At 42.9% G+C, this 20,318-nt stretch overlaps 2 protein-coding genes across 14 annotated transcripts in view; one reads left to right on the top strand and one right to left on the bottom strand.

Annotated features, from left to right (window-relative positions):
• TIMP3 (TIMP metallopeptidase inhibitor 3) overlaps window positions 1-4,077 on the top strand; it is a 56,931-nt gene extending 52,854 nt beyond the window's left edge. For all 3 annotated transcript variants that reach the window (XM_003126073.7, XM_084955499.1, XM_084955498.1), the window contains exon 5: window positions 210-4,077. In XM_003126073.7, coding sequence (XP_003126121.3) covers window positions 210-407 — 198 coding nt within the window. In that variant the 3' untranslated portion in view covers window positions 408-4,077. The remainder of the gene's footprint in view (window positions 1-209) is intronic.
• Window positions 1-20,318, bottom strand: part of SYN3 (synapsin III) — a 483,026-nt gene that overhangs the window by 311,576 nt on the left and 151,132 nt on the right. For all 11 annotated transcript variants that reach the window (XR_014803099.1, XR_014803100.1, XM_021091550.2 and 8 more), the window contains 2 exons: window positions 9,201-9,357; window positions 5,865-5,954 (listed from right to left, as the gene is read on the bottom strand). Coding sequence is in view for 9 of the 11 variants with exons in the window: in XM_021091550.2 (XP_020947209.1) it covers window positions 5,865-5,954; window positions 9,201-9,357 (247 nt within the window). In the remaining 2 variants the exon portion in view is untranslated. The remainder of the gene's footprint in view (window positions 1-5,864; window positions 5,955-9,200; window positions 9,358-20,318) is intronic.

The following is a 20,318-nucleotide window of genomic DNA, read 5'->3' as shown; positions in this document are numbered from 1 at the left end:
TAATATAGAAGCACTTAGCAGAATGTCTGGTACAGAGTAGGTGCTCAGTAAGTATTGGCAAGTGTTATTTATATTATTTTCACTAAGAGAGTGATGTGGCTGGGCTCCACTTACATTGGTCCCAGGTTCTGACTCCAGACTGGGGCAATCCTCAGGCCTAGGTCCACCACGGCAGAGTCCACCGACCTTTGGTTGTTATCTAATTGCAGATTAAATCCTGCTACTACCTGCCTTGCTTTGTGACCTCCAAGAATGAGTGTCTCTGGACAGACATGCTCTCCAATTTCGGCTACCCGGGCTACCAGTCCAAACACTATGCCTGCATCCGGCAGAAGGGTGGCTATTGCAGCTGGTACCGAGGATGGGCCCCCCCGGACAAAAGCATCATCAATGCCACAGACCCCTGAGCGCCAGACCCTGCCCCACCTCACTTCCCTCCCTTCCCACTGAGCTTCCCTTGGACACTAACTCTTCCCAGATGATGACAATGAAATTAGTGCCTGTTTTCTCGCAAATTTAGCACTTCGAACACTTAAAGGAAAATCTGTGCTGTCATATGGAGTTTATTTGGAACCATCCTCCTGCCCCCCCCTTCCCCTTCTTTTTGGTTTTGACATCACCTGTTTCTACCTGGGAATTTTTGGTGCCATGCCAGAAAGAATGAGGAATGTATACTCCTCTTCTTCGTGATAATATAATCTATATTTTTTTAGGAAAACGAAAATTGAAAAACTGTCCCATTTGGGCATTGTAATACTACTCCTCTTTCTTCTTCCCCAACTCACCATCTCCCAGGCCCTCCTCCCTTTGCCCTTCTCTTCCCTCTTCCCCAGTACATAAAGGACACAGACAAGGAAGCTGCTGAAAAGCCAACTATTTCGAATCAGTCAAGGGCAGCAAGCAGATAGACTCAAGGTACGCAGAAGATCTTATACACCAAGGAGATGCTACCGCAGGTCCCAGCCAGACTTTGGCTATCTGTGTCTGCATGGGAGAGTGAGGGAGGGAAGGAAGGACCTGCAAGAGGGTCTGGATGACGCAGCACACACACAGTTCCCCCAGCCCAGGGATGCTTGGGTTGACCAGATGTTTCTGAGGCTGGAGCAAGCAGCCAGGCCAGAGTAACCGAACTTTCTCAGTTGGTGAAGATCTAAACATCTGCCTGAGGTCAGGAGGCAATTTGCCTGCCTTGTACAAAAGCTCAGGTGAAAGACTGAGATGAATGTCTTTCCTCTCCCTGCCTCCCACAAGATTTCCTCCTGGAAAACTCTGGGAGACTTGGCCAGGAGCTTGCCTTTATGTAAATTGGAGAAATATACACACCGTACACTATCCACAGATATAGCCAAGTAGATTTGGGTAGAGAATACTATTTCCAAAGTAGCGTTTAGCTCACCTAGGGGGGACGTGTTTGCATACACATTTGCATATACCCATGTGGGGACATAAGCTAATTTTTTTACAGGACACAGAATTCTGTTCAATGCTGTTAAATATGCCAATAGTTTAGTCTCTTCTATTTTGTTGTCATTGCTTGTTTGAAGAAAATCATGACATTCCAAGTTGACTTTTTTCATTTTAATTAAAATTTGAAATACTGAGCACCCTCAGCATCCCTCTAATTGGGGTCATCTGACCTCTATCCCTCTTCTGCTTCATGTTGGGGCCTTCATTTAACTGCCTTACTGGCTTGGCTCAGATGGGAGATGAGAGTTAGTATGGGTCAGGGGTCTGGGCGCAAGAAGAAAAGCTGCAATGTCCTGTCTTAGATGGCCACCTTTCCTAGGTTTGGGGACAACTTGCTTCCTTCCTCCAGCTTATTGGTGAGTGAATGCCACCATCTGAGGTCCTCGCCTCCTAGAATTAAAATTGGTGGTCACTGAGAAAGCCTGACTCTGCAATCCGCTATAGGGTTTTTGCTGTGTTTTTGAAATAAAACTATAATATAAATTCTCTGATTAAATAAAATTACTTTAAGTTTTAGTGTTGAAAGTGAGATGCCAAGAGTAAGTGATAATGTATATTTTACAGAATTGGAGATGGTAGGATGGTTAACATTTAACATGATTGCTTTGTCTCTCTTTTCAAATTATGGGTATTTATCCTCTATTAGTATTTGCATCTTCAGTTCATTCCACTTCAGGAAACAGAGCTGTCAATTGAAACAAGAGGAAAAAAAAGCAAACAACACATTGTACTGTCTTGCACACACACACAAATGCCCAGGCAAAGTGTTGGCAGAACTCCAGAGTGGGAAGGCAGTAGAGGCATCTGGTTTCCTTAGGATCAATTTCATTACCTAGTACCTTTCATCATGTGGTTGTGACATGTGGCATACAGGAAATGAGATGCTTTGTCCTCTCAGTGGGGCAGTGTAAGCAGAAGGAGCTGAGGTGATCAGGCCAGTGCTTTTTAAGGGGTGAGCCCCAGATCTGGTGTTTTAAGATTTTCTTTATTTGAACCTCAGAGTCCTACAAGGTAGAATCCCTGACCCAACCTGCACAAATGCCCCCTCCCCCCGACAACTGGACATCAGTGTGACCTCCATGAGGCATCTGGTTATTCTTGGTTGCTGGTGGGGTCAACTCCACTCACACAAGGAGGGGCTTGGGGTGAGGCCTGAGTATGAATCATCTGAAGTTTCCTTGCTGAAAAGTTGGTGGAACCATAGCCCCATCTGCCAGGCCCTGGCAAGGAGAACAGCAGGTCCTGGGCCTAAAGAAGGGTCCTTTGCAAAGTGATGTTGTCAGAGGGCGGTTTTTGAGCTTTCTATAAGCTATAGCTTTGTTTATTTCACCTGTTCACTTACTGTATAATTTAAAGTCATTTATGTAGCTGAGACACTTCTGTATTTCATTCATATCGTGAACGTTTTATTTTGCTAAATCTTATGTCATGTGTAGGCTGTAATATGTGTACATTGTGTTTAAGAGAAAAAAAAATGAAACCCACATGCCGCCATTTTCCTGAATCAAATTCTACAATGGAATGGAGGGTAAATACTTCTACTGTGCAGGCAGCCAGACTGGCAAATTGGAGAAACTAGAAGGAACTAGCCCCTGAGACTCCTCCAGCCTCCTTCCTATTGGCATCCTTGTGTTTTCTGGAGTAGGAAGGAGGAGGGAAACAAGAGCAAGTACATTCACATCCTTGCTCTGCATCAACTGGCCCTGGGCAGTCTGCTGGGCATTCCCATCCTTTTTCCCCCATCTGTTTGCCCACCCCACTGGGAAGCCATGATTTCTCCTAACAGTCCAGGGCCATGGGAGCTGTGATTCCAAGAGCCCTTGGCCTCCTCTGGCCATCTCGTCTGCCTCCCGATCCAGGAAGCACCACACCCATGCTCTCACTACTCAGGCCAGTGCTCCATTTGGCCAGGGTGGATAAGAATTCTGTGCTTTATTCTGACCCAGCCCCAGCCCCAACATCACAATGGTCAAGGTACAGCCCATGAGCACCATCTTTCATACCATGGTTCTTGAGCAGTTAAAAAACAAATGACTTGCTGGAACAGCTGTCTCAGAGACACTGTGGTCCCTAGGAGACAAGACTCTCCCTGATCCTGCCTTTTGTCATGTGTTTGCCAATCAACAATACGGATTACCCCAAAATGACGCCCAAGTATTTGGCTCCTGGCTGCTAAAGTAAAAATATCACTGAAATAATTTTACACAGGAAAAACACTTAAAAATCTGATGGCAAAAGCAAAAAAAATAGGGGCAGTGCTGGGGGGATGGATACTAATAACTTCCAAATTGGCTCTTGCTTGGGAAGCATGAGGAGGACTCATCCTCCAAGGGGCGAGGCTTCGTAAATCCCCTTATGTCCCCACCTTCCTCCTCAGCCAGTCTGCTGTCCTGAGACCCAGAAGTGAAGGAGAGAAACCAACCAGAGAAAACCCTGTCTGGAAGGAATGTATTTGTTGCTAAATTTTGTAGCACTGTTTACAGTTTTCCTCCATGTTATTTATGAATTTTATATTCCGTGAATGTATATTGTCTTGTAATGTTGCATAATGTTCACTTTTTATAGTGTGTCCTTTATTCTAAACAGTAAAGTGGTTTTATTTCTATCACATACCTTCAGTCTCTTGCCTCCTATGTCTTGACCGCCGTTGGGGGTTAGAGAGACCACAGGGGGCCTCGGAAGCCGGGTCCTGCCTGCTGTGGCTCCCAGCCTGTGCACGCTCCCCACCCGCCCCCCCGCTCACTTCTACAGTGTGGGCCCACCCTGCCCCAGCCCTTTTCCAAGGCAGGTGCCTTTTCCAGAGTGGACCCTAGAGTTCCTCCCAGCTACTAATCCAGCCCTGACCTTGCTCCCTGATTCAATGGCCAGGGAAACTGGACCTCTAGTTGCCTATTAGTGGCACAGGTATTCCCAGACTGGGGCCCTGACTTGACCTTCCCTGTTTTCTTCCTAAGAATCTCAACATGGTGGAAGTCAGGGGGGATGGGGGAGGCTCAAATAGCAGTCTTCAATGCCAAATGCCTGCCTGAAATTCCGAGTATGGCTTGGCCTAGTCGGGAATGCCAGGAACTCACTACAGCCAGCCAACCGCTCCCTGAACTTACAACTGGGCCTGTCACCCTCGATGGGCTGGGTTAGCTGCAGACCCCTCACCAATGTTCATTCCACTGTTGACAGTGTTCCAGGGTATAGCTTTCCCCCTATTTTAAAGCTACCCTACTTGGAGAACCTATCGTATGTCAGGCACAGCACCCTATACACATGATCACATTAAACCTCAACCATCCCATAAGGTGGTTTCACTATCATCCATGGTTTTCAGCTGAGGCTCACAGAGACCCAAGACCTAGTCAACAGGAAGAACTGGGATTCGAACTCAGACTGGTTTGATGTTAAACCCTGAATTTTCTCCACTGTGTTGTCACTATACTGGAATATGCCAGGTTCCACTTACTGTTCTTATTCTAATCAGTACATGCTGGATTCTGTGACTCCTCTCAGTGGACCAGATATAAGGGAAAGATAATCAGTGAGAAACATTTCTGCCTGGTTAGACTGTTCACCACCTGGAGACACCCATCAGTGTCTCCAAACAGGATTGTTGGGTTCAGCAGTCTAAGCTCGGGGTCTACCAGCAGGCCATCATCCCCATCAGGGATTACTGGATACCCTATCAACTATTCTGCTCCCCAAGACTCACATTCCTTGCAAGGCATGTATGGGGCCATGGCCCTGCATTCCTTTGACCAGTTCAACAAGACCACTGACCATACAAGCAGGTATGTCACAGGTTATCTGAGCTGCCCAGAATTCTTCCATTCAACTTCTGGCTGCAGGATGGAGAGCTCTTCACCCCATCCAAAAAGACATTCATCTTTTCCACCATCCAAATGGGAAGCCATCCCACATATTCCAAAAAAGTTCCAACCACTTCCAAGATGCAACCTCAGGTATATTCAAAAGCTATAATGCAAAAAGAATGCACAAGGAAACTTCCCTTCAATGATCAATGCAAATAAAATATTACTGCTTTTATTGAAATAAGAGTTGAAACCAGGTTCTCCACAGGGCTCAAGTGAACAACTTTCACTTTATTATCAACCCTTGGTTCCAACGTGCCAGCTCAAGTTCCCCCTGATTTGCTGAAAATTCTGGATGTCCCAAAGAATATTGTCCATCTTTGATATCTGCTATAGTGCCTGAATTTTCACCTGGAGACCTGACTCTTTCTCTAGGAAAGTCCAGTATTCCTATAGGATGTCACAGCTATTCTTTAGAGTCTATGTGGTCATGGAGCAGCCCCTGAGCCCACTTCCTCCATTCAAATGGTTTGAAAACATGGATATCTGTGTTTATTCCATATCACAAAAATAAGCAAAGTTAAAAAAGGCACTCACCATTGGCTTATGGTTGGGAAAAAATGTTTGCTCCACAAGCGGGAACTTCTCAGGACCCAGGGAATGGAAGATCTTAATAAGTTGAGAGAACTAGGACAAAAGATGAGAGAACATTGGTCAACCACTGCTAAACAGTATGGCAAAACCTCCTTGATCCCAGGCCTCAAAGCATCTGTCTGTTCTGAGCTGATGGGATAAAGGCCAGAGTCCTTGGCCAGACACTCATCCTCTCTATCATCTGGTTGCACCAACCCCTTCATTCTCATCAGGCCCACTAAGTTCTGTTCAATCACATTTAATCAGCATTTACTACACTCTTAGCATTTCACACAAGCACAACTTGCTGACCTTCATGCCATGTTTCCTGCCTGCAGTGACCTTCTTTTTTGAGAGGCATACTGCATAGTATAGTGTAGACTCTGGGTTCAAATCCTCTACCACTTACTAGCTGTGTAAGAGCTTCAGTTTTCTGAGCTTCAGTTCCCTCATTTGTAAATGGAGAAAACAAGAGATCCCACTTGATGGGATTGTTGTAAAAATTAAATATACAGTGTATTAAAAGCAAAGCCTGGTTCATAGGTACACTTCAATGTTGGCTATATTAGCACTATTTTCTCTCCCTACTCACTTCCAATAGGGTGAACTGCATCCCTTCCATGCCGTGCTTCCCCCCACCCCCGCAACTTCCTTATTTTGCCATGGAAGTAGCTACTGTCTCTGGAGATACAAGGTAACCTCCGAAAAGGCAGACCTGAGACTTAAGATTCTCCTCCATCGCCCACCTCTCTCAGCATCCCTGGGATCTCACTCTGTACCAGGCACTGCACTTTAATACTGGGGCTACATGCTGAACATGCAGTCCAGACATGGAGGAAAGTCAGCCTATGGGCAGATGGTTGAGATAATAAGGTCTTGCTGGAGGAAAGCAAGGAGGTTGTGGACCTGGAGGAGGGACAGAGTGGGGGTGAGGACAGTTCCTTGGAGCAGATGACAGAGAAGAAAGAAGGCCACTCCAGGTGAGCAATGAAAGAACATTTTGTAGACAAGAACTGTCCCCTGGAGACAGTAGCTGCCATAGCTATGGCCTTGGGTGCCAGGGACAGTGAGAGAGGAGGCTAGAAAGTGATCTATCACAGGCCATCAGAAGTCTGAAAGGTGGACATAAGCAGGGAAGAGCAAGGTAGATTCTGATCAGGAAGAAGGAATAAGATACTAAGAACTCACACAGAACAGGTAACTTAGGAACTTTCTGCATTAGGCCAGGATTGATCTGCAAACTCTTGGGTTATAGCCTGCAGCTGTGGTACCACATGGTGTCAATTTAGTGAGTTTGAGGGACCTCAGAAATATGGGAAATAATGGGAGGGTCCCTTGTTTTATAGATAAAGAAGCTGAAGTCCAGAGAAGAAGAGTAATTCCATAATCAAGCGCACAAGTTTTGAGATGTCTAGCTTCACCCTACTGACTACGTGAGGCTCAGTAGCCTCATCTGTACAATAATAGAAGATATTAGAAATACCTACTCATCAGGATGGTTTGAAAATTAAATATAATATGCATGTTAAGAGCTCAGCACAGCACAGCTAATATTAATGAGTGATAGTTGCTACTAGCACCATGACTATGTGGGAAAAAAAAGAAGGGTGAACTAATATCATCTAGGATCCTTCTTGCTTGCTTTCTTTTTTTGCTTTTTAGGGCCGCACCTGCAGTATATGGAAGTTTCCAGGCTAGGGGTCAAATTGGAGCTGTAGCTTCCAGCCTACGCTACAGCCACAGCAAAGCAAGATCCAAGCCGTGTCTGCAACCTTTGCCACAGCTCATGGCAATGCTGGATCCTTAACCCACTGAGCGAGGCCAGGGATTGAGCCCACATCCTCATGGATAGTAGTTGGATTCATTTCCACTGAGCCACATCAGGAACTCCTAGGATCCTTTCTGAGATGTTGTAAGCTGAAAAGCTTAGTTAGGAAAGAATGAGACAGAGACCAAAGCCATGGCAATAGTGGTTAAAGATTATCCATATCAATTAAATTAATGCATGTATGCACTCAATATACATTGAGTGCCAACTCTGCAGAGACCTCATTCTTAGTACTATTGACAAGAATAGCTGTCACCATTTATTGAGTGTGTATTTAATGCCCCCAACATTCTAAGCACTTTACATGTATTAACTCATAACCCTCTCAGGAAGGCCTTATTTTTATCATCCTTTTACAAATATGGAAAATAAAGTCAGAGCGGTCAAGCAAATTGCTCAAGGCTACACAGCTCATAAATGGAGGCGCCAGGACTTAGGCAGTCTGGCTCCAGAGCCCCTGTTTTTAACCACTGCCCTATCACCAGGAGACCAACCAGAGACAACAAGAGAAGACATGGCTAAGATGTGGATGAGATGGAGCACATTCCACATACCTCCCAACCCCTACATTTTCTCTTCCCCATTTCTGCTTTGTTTCCCCCTTGACACTTATCAGATGCCATATAAAATAAGTGGCATGTTTATTAACATACTGCATGTGTCCCTGCTCACTAGAATGTAGGATCCAGAGGTTTTGGCCTGGTTTGCTCACTGCCAACTTCCTAGGACTTTCAATAGTCCCTGAAACACAGCAGGTGTTCAATAAATATTTGTGGCACAATGGATTACTTCAAGTATGGGAGCCAGGTAATACAGATGAATGAATAAATAGATCATTCTAGATGGAGATAAGTATTGGAGAAAAAAATAGAGTATTTGGGGGAGTGAAGGGGTCGTATTTTAGGAAAACCTTCTCTTATAGGTAATATTTGGATGGACAGTCCAATCAAATGAATGAACATAAAACTAATGAATAAAAGTGGGGGAGGGATTGAAACTTGGGTGTTAGAGAAAGAAGATTTCACCCCTCACCGGCTACATGACCCTGGGGAGTTCCAAAACGGCCCTAAAGCTGATCTTACTTTTCTGTAAGATAGAACAATGATGCTCTCTTCATAGGATAGCAACAGTGTGAGCACCAGGCAGCACAGTTTTCTAGGACACAGTAAGTGCTCAATAAACAGTACTGAGCTTTAACAAAAATGATACTCTCAAATATCAGTATGAGCAGTATGGTACCCCCCTCTTAACACTAGCATTATTGTAAAATAACACTGTGTCATAATACACTATATAATTTCTGTTAGGCAATAATTACAAGAAGGGGTTTGGGATCCAAGCTTTTTATTGAGTTGCTTTAAAAAGACTCCTTTTATTACTAGGCCTCCATGCTGGGGAATGGGTCCACTTCAGGGCTTGGAGGCCAGACACTGCCTCCCCTTCCTTCCAGGTCAGCCTCGCCCGGCACCTACCACCCAGGGCTTGCTGCAGAAGTTGTAGACAGAGTAGAGGGAGTTGACGGCAGGCAGCCCTCCGTACTGGAGGCCGATGACCAGGCTGCGGTAGTCTTCGCCCAGGGCCATGCTGTAGGCATGCTGGCGGACAAGGATGAAGTCTGGCTTGAAGGATCTGCCAAGAGAGGGGCCAACAGCAGTGTTAACATACCTCGCAGTACCTCACGTTGATGGAACAATCAGGACATCGAGCCACAGCCCCCTGGGGATGGCACCTCAGTTCAGAACGGGGACAGGGTGGGCCTGTGTGGATGAGGATCAGATGCTAACGCATAGCAACTGCAAAGTACAAGCACTGAAAACAACTCAGGCTTTCTTCTAGTTCTTTTTAAGGCTGTTTTCTAAATTTTCCACATTGAACAAATATTTCATTTGTCATCAATTCAGAGATTATACTGCGATTTTACTGGGCACTCTAGGGGATGCATGTGTCACTGAGTCCTCACAAATAGCAACCTCTGTAAAGCAGGAAGAGTACATCTGCAATGGTAAGAACACAACAGGCTATTTGCCAGGTCCCTCTGGAGATACGATCCTGATTAATGCTCACAAGCAGACCTGGGTAAGGTTGGGACTATTTCTCTATTTTACAGGTGGGAACACTGCACGTCAGAGAAGTCATGAACTTCCCCAACTCACAAAACTGGAAGCAGGAGAGCCCGTCTGAACCAGGTCACCTGGCTCCAACTCCACATGCTCTTCCCTCTATTACATGGCTCCAGGTGGATTCACACACTGTTTCATTCATGCTGCCATGGATCCACTTGTTTCTGGATTCCTTAATTCTAAGTCACATGAGAAAAATCACACTCAACATTCGTAGGTGATTTACATTCAAAATGGTGTGATCCATTTGGCTCATCCAGAGTCAGACACTTAGCTTCAAATAAACTGTATCTCTTTAAAATAATCCAAATGTAAATTAAAATAGCTCTCAAAGGGAAAGGACTTGCCCCCAGTGAAGACACTTTTTGAATCTCTGAGCTTGGGGCTCATGGTGCCCCCAGGGGCTGGTGCCTGGGAGCAGGGGCATAATAAGGACATGTTGAAGGAATGAAGGATGTGCACAAACATCACCTCCTTGTTCCCAGAGGGAAGGGCAAGGGTCTCCCTGGCTAAGTTGTAACTGGTCCTGAGGATGGCCATGTGGATGGTGACATCTGGGTGTAGGTGGCATTGTGCTCATGTGAACAGGCAGTGATATCACTGTGATTAAGCTTAGGGTAGGGTTAGAAGCTTAGAACTACAATGTGTACATCCCTACTGCAATCTTAGAGACAAACCAGTACCACCAGAGCATTTTACAGATGCAGATATCGAGCCATGTAGCCAGGCAAGGACATGTTCCAGGTCACCCAGCAAAACTGTGGCACAGCTGAAGGCTGCACCTGCTTCCCTGATCACCTCCTGCCTCCTGCTCTTTGCCCTCCACTTTGCTAGGTCTTAGAGCAAGAGAAATGGAAGAAGGGATGAAGGGGGGCATGTGTCTCGTAGGAACCTGACTTATAACCATTTTATATTGTTATCTGATTTTTAAATTAATATATGTTCATTGTGCAAAAACAAAAACAAACAAACAAAAAACCAACAGCCCGCCCTTGGAAAACAAAGAAGTAAACAAAATTACCTGTAATTCTCAACTCAGGGAAAATTCTAATAACCTTTCTATGTGTTTCCTTACATGTACACTGTGATCCAGTAATCTGTTTTTATGCATATAATATGCATTCATACTAAAAATTGATTTCATGCTTTCTACTAATTATGATTTTGCTGTTTTCTGCACATTACAATGTATTTTCCCTATCAAAATATCTTCAAAAATATCATTTCTAGTGGCTGCCTAATAGTGCACCAAATGGATATACCAAATTAAGCCAATAAATCATCTGTTATTATAAAGTATCCTATTTCCAATATTTCACACATGCACGTCTTGGCACACAAATCAACCTCTTCATTTAGAACTATTTCCGTAATTTGGAGAAATGTCTTTTTAGGTCTTCTGTCCATTTTCCAATTGGGTTGTTTGTTTTTGTTGTTGTTGTTGTTGAGTTGTATGAGTTTAGCGTTGGTAGACGCAAACTATTACATTTAGGATGGACAAGCAATAAGGTGCTACTGTACAGCACAGGGAACTATATCCAATCTCTTGGAATAGAACATGATGGAAGATAGTATGAGAAAAAGAGTGTGTGTGTGTGTGTGTGTGTGTGTGTGTGTGTGTGTGTGACTGGATCACTATGCTGTACAGCAAAAATTGGCACAGCACTGTAAATTAAATATACTTTAATTTAAAAACGCATTAAAAAATATCTCCTTAAGATAGGGTCATCTAAGAAGAGAGACTATTGGGGTAAACGGTATAAACTTTTTTAAAGGCACTTAAAAATTGGCCAACAGGGACCTGCTGTACAGCACAGGGAATTCTACCCAATATTCTATAATAATCTATGTGGGAAAAGAATCTGAAAAAGAGTAGATGTGTGTACATGTATAACTGAATCACTTTGTTGTATGGCATAAATTATCACAACATTGTAAATCAAGTAGAAGTCAACAAAACTTTAAAGATGAAAACAAACAAAAAAGAAGCATCCCTTATTTATTTTTTTTCTTTTTTAAAAGTCATTTACTTATATATTTTTTTCTACTGTACAGCATGGTGACCCAGTTACACATACACATATACATTCTTTTTTCTCACATTACGTGTTCCATCATAACTGACTAGACAGAGTTCCCAGTGCTACACAGCAGGATCTCATTGCTCATCCATCCTGAAGGCAACATTCTGCATCTATTTACCCCAAGTTTCCAGTCCCTTCCAGTCCCTCTCCCTCCCCCTTGGCAACCACAAGTCTATTTTCCAAGTCCATGATTTTCTTTTCTGTGGAAAGTTTCCTTTATGTGTATTAGATTACAGATAAAAGTGATGTCACATGGTATTTATCTTTCTCTTTCTCACTTCACTCAGGATGAGAGTCTCTAGTTCCATCCATGCTGCTGCAAATGGCATTATTTTGTTCATTTTTATGGCCAAGTAGTATTCCATTGTGTATATATACACCATATCTTCCTAATCCAATCATCTATCAGTGGACATTTGGGTTGATTCCATGTCTTGGCTATTGTGAATAGTGCTGCAATGAACATGCGGATGCATGTGTCTTTTTCAAGTAGTTTTGTCCAGATATATGCCCAAGAGTGGGATTGCTGGGTCATATGGTAGTTTTATGTATAGTTTTTTAAGATACCTCCATACTGTTCTCCATAGTGGTTGTACCAGTTTACATTCCCACCAACAGCACAGGACGGGTCCCTTTTCTCCACACCCCCTTCAGCATTTGTTATTTGTGAACTTATTAATCATGGCCATTCTGATTGGTGTGAGGTGGTATCTCATGGTAGTTTTGATTTGCATTTCTCTTATAATCAGCGATGTTGAGCATTGTTTCAAGTGTTTGTTGGACATCTGTATATCTTCCTCGGAGAAATGTCTACTCAGGTCTTTTGCCCATTTTTCAATTGGGTTGTTGGCTTTTTTGCTGTTGAGTTGTATAAGTCGTTTGTATATTTTAAGAGATAAGGCCCTTGTCCATTGCATCATTTGAAACTATTTTCTCCCATTCTGTAAGTTGTCTTTTTGTTTTCTTTTGGGTTTCCTTTGCTGTGCAAAAGCTTGTCAGTTTAATTAGGTCCCATTGGTTTATTTTTGCTCTTATTTCTATTGCTTTGGGAGACTGACCTGAGAAAATATTCATGATGTTGATGTCAGATAGTGTTTTGCCTATGTTCTCTTCTAGGAGTTTGATGGTGTCCTGTCTTATATTTAAGTCTTTCAGCCATTTTTGAGTTTATTTTTGTGCATGGTGTGAGGGTGTGTTCTAGTTTCACTGATTTGCATGCAGCTGTCCAGGTTTCCCAGCAATACTTGCTGAAAAGACTGTCTTTTTCCCATTTTATATTCTTGCCTCCTTTGTCAAAGATTTATTGACCAAAGATGTCTGGGTTTATTTCTGGGTTCTCTATTCCATTCCATTGGTCTGTCTGTCTGTTTTGGTACCAGTACCACACTGTCTTGATTACTGCAGCTTTGTAATATTGCCTGAAGTCTGGGAGAAAGATGCCTCCTGTTTGGTTTTTGTTCTTCGGAATTGCTTTGGCAATTCTGGGTGTTTTGCGGTTCCATATAAATTTTTGGATTGTTTGTTCCAGTTCTGTGAAAAATGTCATGGGTAATTTGATAGGGATTGTACTGAATCTGTAGATTTCTTTGGGTAGTATGGCCATTTTTACAATATTAATTTTTCCAACCCAGGAGCATGGAATATCTTTCCATTTCTTTACATCTTCTTTAATTTCCTTGATTAATGTTTTATAGTTCCCAGCATATAACTCCTTTACCTCCTTGGTCAGGTGTATTCCGAGGTGTTTGGTTTTTTGGGGTGCAATTTTAAAAGGTATTATGTTTTTTGTATTCCTTTTCTAAAGTTTCATTGTTAGTATACAGAAATGTGACTGATTTCTGAAAGTTAATCTTATATCCTGCTACTTTGCTGAATTTGTTGATCAGTTCAAGTAGTTTTTGGGTTGAGTCCTTAGGGTTTTCTATATATAGTATCATGTTGTCTGCATACCGTGACAGTTTTACCTCTTCTCTTCCTATTTGGATGCCTTTTATTTCTTTTGTTTGTCTGATTGCTGTGGCTAGGACTTCCAAAACTATGTCGAACAGCAGTGGTGGGAGTGCGCATCCCTGTCATGTTCCAGATTTTAGTGGAAAGGCTTTCAGCTTTTCTCCATTGAGTATTATATTTGCTGTGGGTTTTTCATAAATGGCTTTGATTATGTTAAGGAATGTTCCCTCTATACCTACCTTGGTAAGAGTTTTTATCATGAATGTATGTTGGACTTTGTCAAATGCTTTTTCTGCATCTGTTGAGATGATCATGTGGTTTTCGACTTTTCTTCTGTTAATGTGGTGTATGATGTTGATTGATTTGTGTATGTTGAACCATCCTTGTGAACCTGGGATGAATCCCACCTGATCATGGTGTATGATCTTTTCTATATGTTGTTGGATTCGGTTGGCTAAAATTTTGTTGAGAATTTTTGTGTCTAAATTCATCAAAGATATTGGTCGATAGCTTTCTTTTTTGGTTGTATCTTTGTCTGGTTTTGGAATTAGGGTAATGGTGGCATCACAGAATGTCTTTGGGAGTGTTCCTTCTTCAACTTTCTGAAAAAGTTTAAGGAGGATGAGTATAAGTTCCTCTTTGTATGTTTGGTAGAATTCGCCTGTGAAGCCATCTGATCCTGGACTTTCATTTGTAGGGAGTGTTTTTATGACACATTCAATTTCATTTCTAGTGATCGGTCTGTTCTTTCTTCTTGATTCAGTTTTGGCAGGCTGTAGGTCTCTAGAAAGATGTCCATTTTTTCTAGGTTGTCGAATTTGTTGGCATATAATTGTTGATAACATTCTCTTACGGTTTTTTTTGTATTTCTGTAGTATCTGTTGTGACTTCTCCTTTTTTATTTCTTATTTTATTTGGGTTCTTTCTCTCCTCTTCTTGGTGAGTCTAGCCAGAGGTTTGTCTATTTTGTTTACCTTTTCAAAGAACCAGCTCTTGGTTTGATTGCTTTGTCTATTGTTTTTTTAATCTCTATTTTATTTCCTCTTTGATCTTTATGATTTCCTTACTTCTGTTGACTTTAGGTTTTGCTTGTTCTTCTTTTTCTAATTCATTTAGGTAGTGGGTTAAGTTGTCAACTTGAGATTTTTCTTCTTTTTTGAGGAAGGCCTGTATTGCTATGAACTTCCCTCTGAGCACTGCTTTTGCAGCATCCCATAGATTTTGAGTGGTTGTGTCTTCATTATCATTTGTCTTGAGGTATTTTTTAATTTCCTTCTTGATTTCCTCATTGATCCATTGGTTTTTTACTAGCATGTTGTTTGTCTCCATGTAGTAGGTTTTTTCTCACTTCTTTTCCTGTGGTTGATTTCTAATTTCATGCCATTATGGTCAGAGAATATACTTGAAATAATTTCCATACTCTTAAATTTGATGAGGTTAGCTTTGTGTCCCAATATGTCATCAACTTTTGATAATGTTCCATGTGCACTTGAGAAGAAAGTATATTGTGATTTTTTTTGGATGTAATGTCCTGAAAATGTTAAGTCTAACTTTTCTATTGTTTCCTTTAGAATCTCTGTTGCTTTATTGATTTTCTGCCTAGAGGATCTGTCCATTTATGTCAGTGGGGTGTTAAAGTGTCCTACTATGATTGTATTCCGACCAATTTCTCCTTTTATGTCAGTTAATATTTGTTGTTGGTATCTGGGTGCTCCTATATGAGGGGCATGTATATTGACAATTGTAATATCCTCTTCTTGTATGGATCCTTTAACCATCAAATAATGTCCTTCTTTGTCTTTCTTTATGGCCTTCATATTTTGTCCAATATGAGTATTGCAACTCCTGATTTCCTGTCTGGTCAATTGGCATGAAATATCTTTTCCCATCCCCTCACTTTCGATCTATAAGTGTCCTTTGCCCTGAGGTGAGTCTCTTGGAGGCAGCAGATTGAAGGTTTTTGCTTTTTTATCCAATCTGCCACTCTGTGTGTTTTGATGGGAGCATTCAGTCCATTGACATTTAAGGTGATTATTGATAGATACGTATCTTATTGCCATTTTAAACCTTGTTTTCCAGTTGATTCTATGTTTCTCTTTTCTTCCCTTCTTTTTGTGGTTGGACAATTTCCATTTACTTTATGTTTGAATACTTTTCAATTTTTGTGAATGTAATGTCTGTTTTTTTGTTGTTGTTGTTGTTTTGTTTTGTTTTGTTTTTGTCTTTTTGCCTTTTCTAGGGCCGAACCTGCAGCATATGGTGGTTCCCAGGCTAGGGGTCTAATCAGAGCTGTAGACGCTGACCTATGCCAGAGCCACAGCAATGCGGGATCCGAGCCGCATCTGCGACCTACACCACAGCTCATGGCAATGCCGGGTCCTTAACTCACTGAGCAAGGCCAGGGATTGAACTCACAACCTCATGGTTCCTAGTTGGATTCGTTCACCACTGAGCCACGACGGGAACTCCTATGTTTGGTTTTGATTTGTGGTTGCCTTGTTTTTAAGTATGTTAACCTCTTCCTGTATCTGCTTGCTTTAGCCTGATAATCATATAGGCTCAGACACATCCTTTAAAAAAAAAAATGAAAAAGAATCTACATTTTCTTACTTCCCTTGCCTACACTGTATGAATTTGATTTCTTTTCTTTTAACATCTTCATGTTTAGAGCAGTATGGTGGCTTATTTAAGTGACTGCTTTCCAATTGTGATTTCCTCCATCTTAGGTTTTCCTCTTTTATTTATTTTTTTTAATTTAGAGAAGCCCTTTCAGTATTTCTTTTAGAATGGGTTTTGTATTGCCGTATTCTTTTACCTTTTGTTTGTTGGAGAAATTCTTTATTTCCCCTTCTATTTTAAATGATATTCTTGTTGGACAGAGTATTCTAGGTTGCAAATTTTTTCCTTTCAGTGCTTTAAATATATCTTGCCACTCCCTCCTGGCCTGTAGTGTTTCTATAGAGAAATCAGCTGATAGCCTTATTGGGGTTCCCTTATAATTAACACTTTTCTTTTCTCTTGCTGCCTTTGCAATCCTCTCTTTATCTTTAACTTTTGCCATTTTTATTATAATATGTCTTGGTGTGGGCCTCTTTGGGTTCAATTTGTTTGGGGCTCTCTGTGAAAAGCATCCCTTTTTAAAGGTGCACATCACCACAGCACGATAACATCCATCTCACTGCAGCTTCACCAGCAGAGAGTTTTAAAAAAATACATTTTTATATTTGATTAACAATTTGCCCCCAAAGATAACTGGCATCCCACTTCTGGTTTAGTTTGCATTTCTCTGATTTTAGTTAGGTTGAGTACTTTTATTAACCACATGGATTTTTCTTTTCTATAAAAGTCTGCTCACATATTTCCCCATTTAAAAAAAGTGGGGGATCCCTGTTTCCTCACTGATGTGAATTCTGTGTCTTAGGATACTCTCCTTCATTGGTCACGTGTGGGAAAGTTTTTCCAAGTTCCTTGCCTTTTGATGGCTGTGAAATCTTTATAAAACATGTAAATACATTTTCCACTGCTCCCAAGCTTTTTGCTTGTGATGTTTCTCTCTGCTTTGCTGCTCTGAGGGTCCTCCTGGGCCCCAGTTCCAACAGCAGGATGCCTGCTCTACCAACAGTGTAGTTTCCCTCACAGACAACAGTGCCAGCATACTTGGTGCCTCACTGGGGCAACTCCACTCTGCTCCAGGAGGAAGTCATTAAAAGTCCCGTGCTGGCCAGCCTCCTAGTGTTTCATCTTTGTGGAAAACTCATAAGAAGAACACGGCCTGGGCGTGGAGGAGATCTGGCTCTCTAGGAAAAGGAGCTGTCCTTCCCAAACCACCTTCCACGAGGAGTGTCTCAAGGCCCGTCTTGGGCCATCCAACCTCAGTCCCAGATATTATGGTGCTGTCTCTCCAGGGCATCTAGAACTCACCTCTAAATCAGATCTTTCTTACTCTTTGAAATAAAGTAATGGCCACTTCCTATTTGTCCTCAAGGATTTGAGAATCTACCTCAAACTTCTACCTTCAAAGTGCTCTTTCAAAATTATACATGCCCCTACTCAAAACTTCTGAAGGCTTCCCTATTTCCTTTTTTTCTTTTTAAGGCTGTACCTAAGGCATATGGGAGTTTACATCGGAGCTGCAGCTGCAGTCTACATCACGGCTATGGCAATGCCAGATCCCAGCTGCATCTGCATCTGCAAGCTGAGCTGAAGCTGCAGTCTACATCATGGCTATGGCAATGCCGGATCCCAGCTGCATCTGCATCTGCAAGCTATGCTGCAGCTGCAGTCTACATCATGGCTATGGCAATGCCAGATCCCAGCTGCATCTGCATCTGCAAGCTGAGCTGAAGCTGCAGTCTACATCATGGCTATGGCAATGCCAGATCCCAGCTGCATCTGCATCTGCAAGCTATGCTGCAGCTTGCAGCAACACCAGACCCTTAATCTTCAAGGATTGAGGCCAAGGATCAAATCCACATTCTCACGGACACTATGTCAGGTTCTCAACACACCAAACCACAAAAGAAAGTTCAGAGGCTTCCCTCTTTCTAATGACAGATCCTCACCTTGGCCCCTGCCCACCTCTCCATCTGCATTTCTACTTTCCCCCTCCCTCTCCTCCACCACAATGACAACTGCTCCTTCCTCTAATTCTCCCCCCAGAGGCTCTTTTCCCAAATTATGTGTAGGTTCCTCCTTCTTATCACTCATTGGCTCAAATTCATTTCCTGAAAGTCATCTGTCCTGTTTGCTCTACTGAAAATTTCCTCAACCCTCATATTGCACTATTTTCTCCACGGCTCTTTTGACAACTGTGTTTCTCCTGTTTTATCTGTTTGGTTATTTATTGTCTGTCTCTCCCTGTAACGATATCAGCTCAATGAGAACAGGGGACCTGCCTCTCTTGGGCAAAACAGACCTTATCAATGTTTTTAAATGAGTGACGGCATTAATGATCACATGTACACATGAAAGAATGAGTGAACACGAAATAGAATGGCCACTGGGAGGAGTAGTGGTCCCAGGACCCTGTGGTCCTAGAGAAGAGAATTAGGACTGATGGCCAAAGTAGTCAGGGGTAAACATGTGGCCCCTAATAACTAGGGGGCTGCCTTACAAGGTAACAAGTCCTGTGTTCTTGGAGGTATGTTAGCATCACCAAGAAGGTCTTAAGCCCAGGGAATTCAAGTTGGACCCCATGACCACTTAAGATTCTCAGATACAATATGTGAGAGATAAACACTCTCTGTGTGTAACGTATTAGGGCAAGCCAGGCATGTGTCACAGTTCAAGTTCTGCCAATGGTTGCTGTACAGAATGCACAATGTCTTCCCAGACAGCCTGGGATGTGAGGGATTTGCATAGAAGGCAGAGAAATTAATGACTCCAGCATGCAGTTCCTCCCTCCATACCCAGTACCAAGAGAACTTTGGTATAGAGAACCTATACAGTGGGGAAACAGCCAATTCCTGTATGTCACCCTAACATTTGAGGATGTGGCCACCAGCAGTGTCAGGCCCTGACAGACAGGAGCGGCTGGATGTCCTGAAATGACTGGGACATATCCCTACTCTCACAAAGCCATAGTCCTAGAGGAGGTGGGTGCAATGCTAAAGGATAAGGATTTGCTAAAAGAACAAATGAGTATGTGAGTGAAACAGCAGAAGCACATACAAAACACTATGGTGGCCCCGCTCTGTCTGGGGAGGGAGTAGATGGGTATGTGCCAGAGGGCTTGGGTCATGAGGGAAAAGCAGGGGTTTGTCACACAGGCAGGGTTTTAAGGGTTTCAGGGAGTTCCCATTGTGGCTCAGCAGTAACAAACCCGACTAGCATCCATGAGGATGTGGGTTTGATCCCTGGCCTTGCTCAGTGGGTTAAGGATCTGGTGTTGTCATGAGCTGTGGTGGAGGTTGAAGATGCAGCCTGGATCCGGTGTGGCTGTGGCTGTGGCTGTGGCCGGCGGCTAGAGCTCAGAATTTGACTCCTAACCTGGAAACTTCCATATGACGCAGGAGCAGCCCTAAGAAAAGGGGGGGGGGGGTTCCAGGTGAAGGGACTGCACCTGCAACTGAATGAACAGATCCCTGAGGTGAGGGGTGTAGTGGACTGTGCTGGTTTTGTTTCATCTGCTCAGTGTCTTTCTATTTTTTGGTGGGGGGAGAAACAGACCCCATGATAAAATACTCTCCAATTAGAGTATTTCCCTGGGCAGTAACTGGTCTAAGGACTGCGTCGCTGGTGTTCAACGGGCCCATCACAATCCTCTGAGTGGCCAGTGAAGCCGGAGTGACGTCACCTGGGCTGATGAATACCATTTCCCTGCTCCATGGAGGAATCCCATCTGTAACAGATGTGCCACTGGGAACAAGGCAGGGAGGGAGACAAAAGCCAGTCTATATCATTGAGTCCCTGAATCCTGCTGAGCCTGACACCAGAG

This window comes from Sus scrofa, chromosome 5 (genome assembly GCF_054392235.1).
Source record: "Sus scrofa isolate SSC_HxYL_T2T_F1_AM1 chromosome 5, Sscrofa_HxYL_maternal_Yorkshire_Landrace_v2.0, whole genome shotgun sequence".
Lineage (NCBI taxonomy): Eukaryota > Metazoa > Chordata > Mammalia > Artiodactyla > Suidae > Sus > Sus scrofa.
Note: the sequence above shows the minus strand (reverse complement) of the source record. Positions and strands in the feature narration are given on the sequence as shown.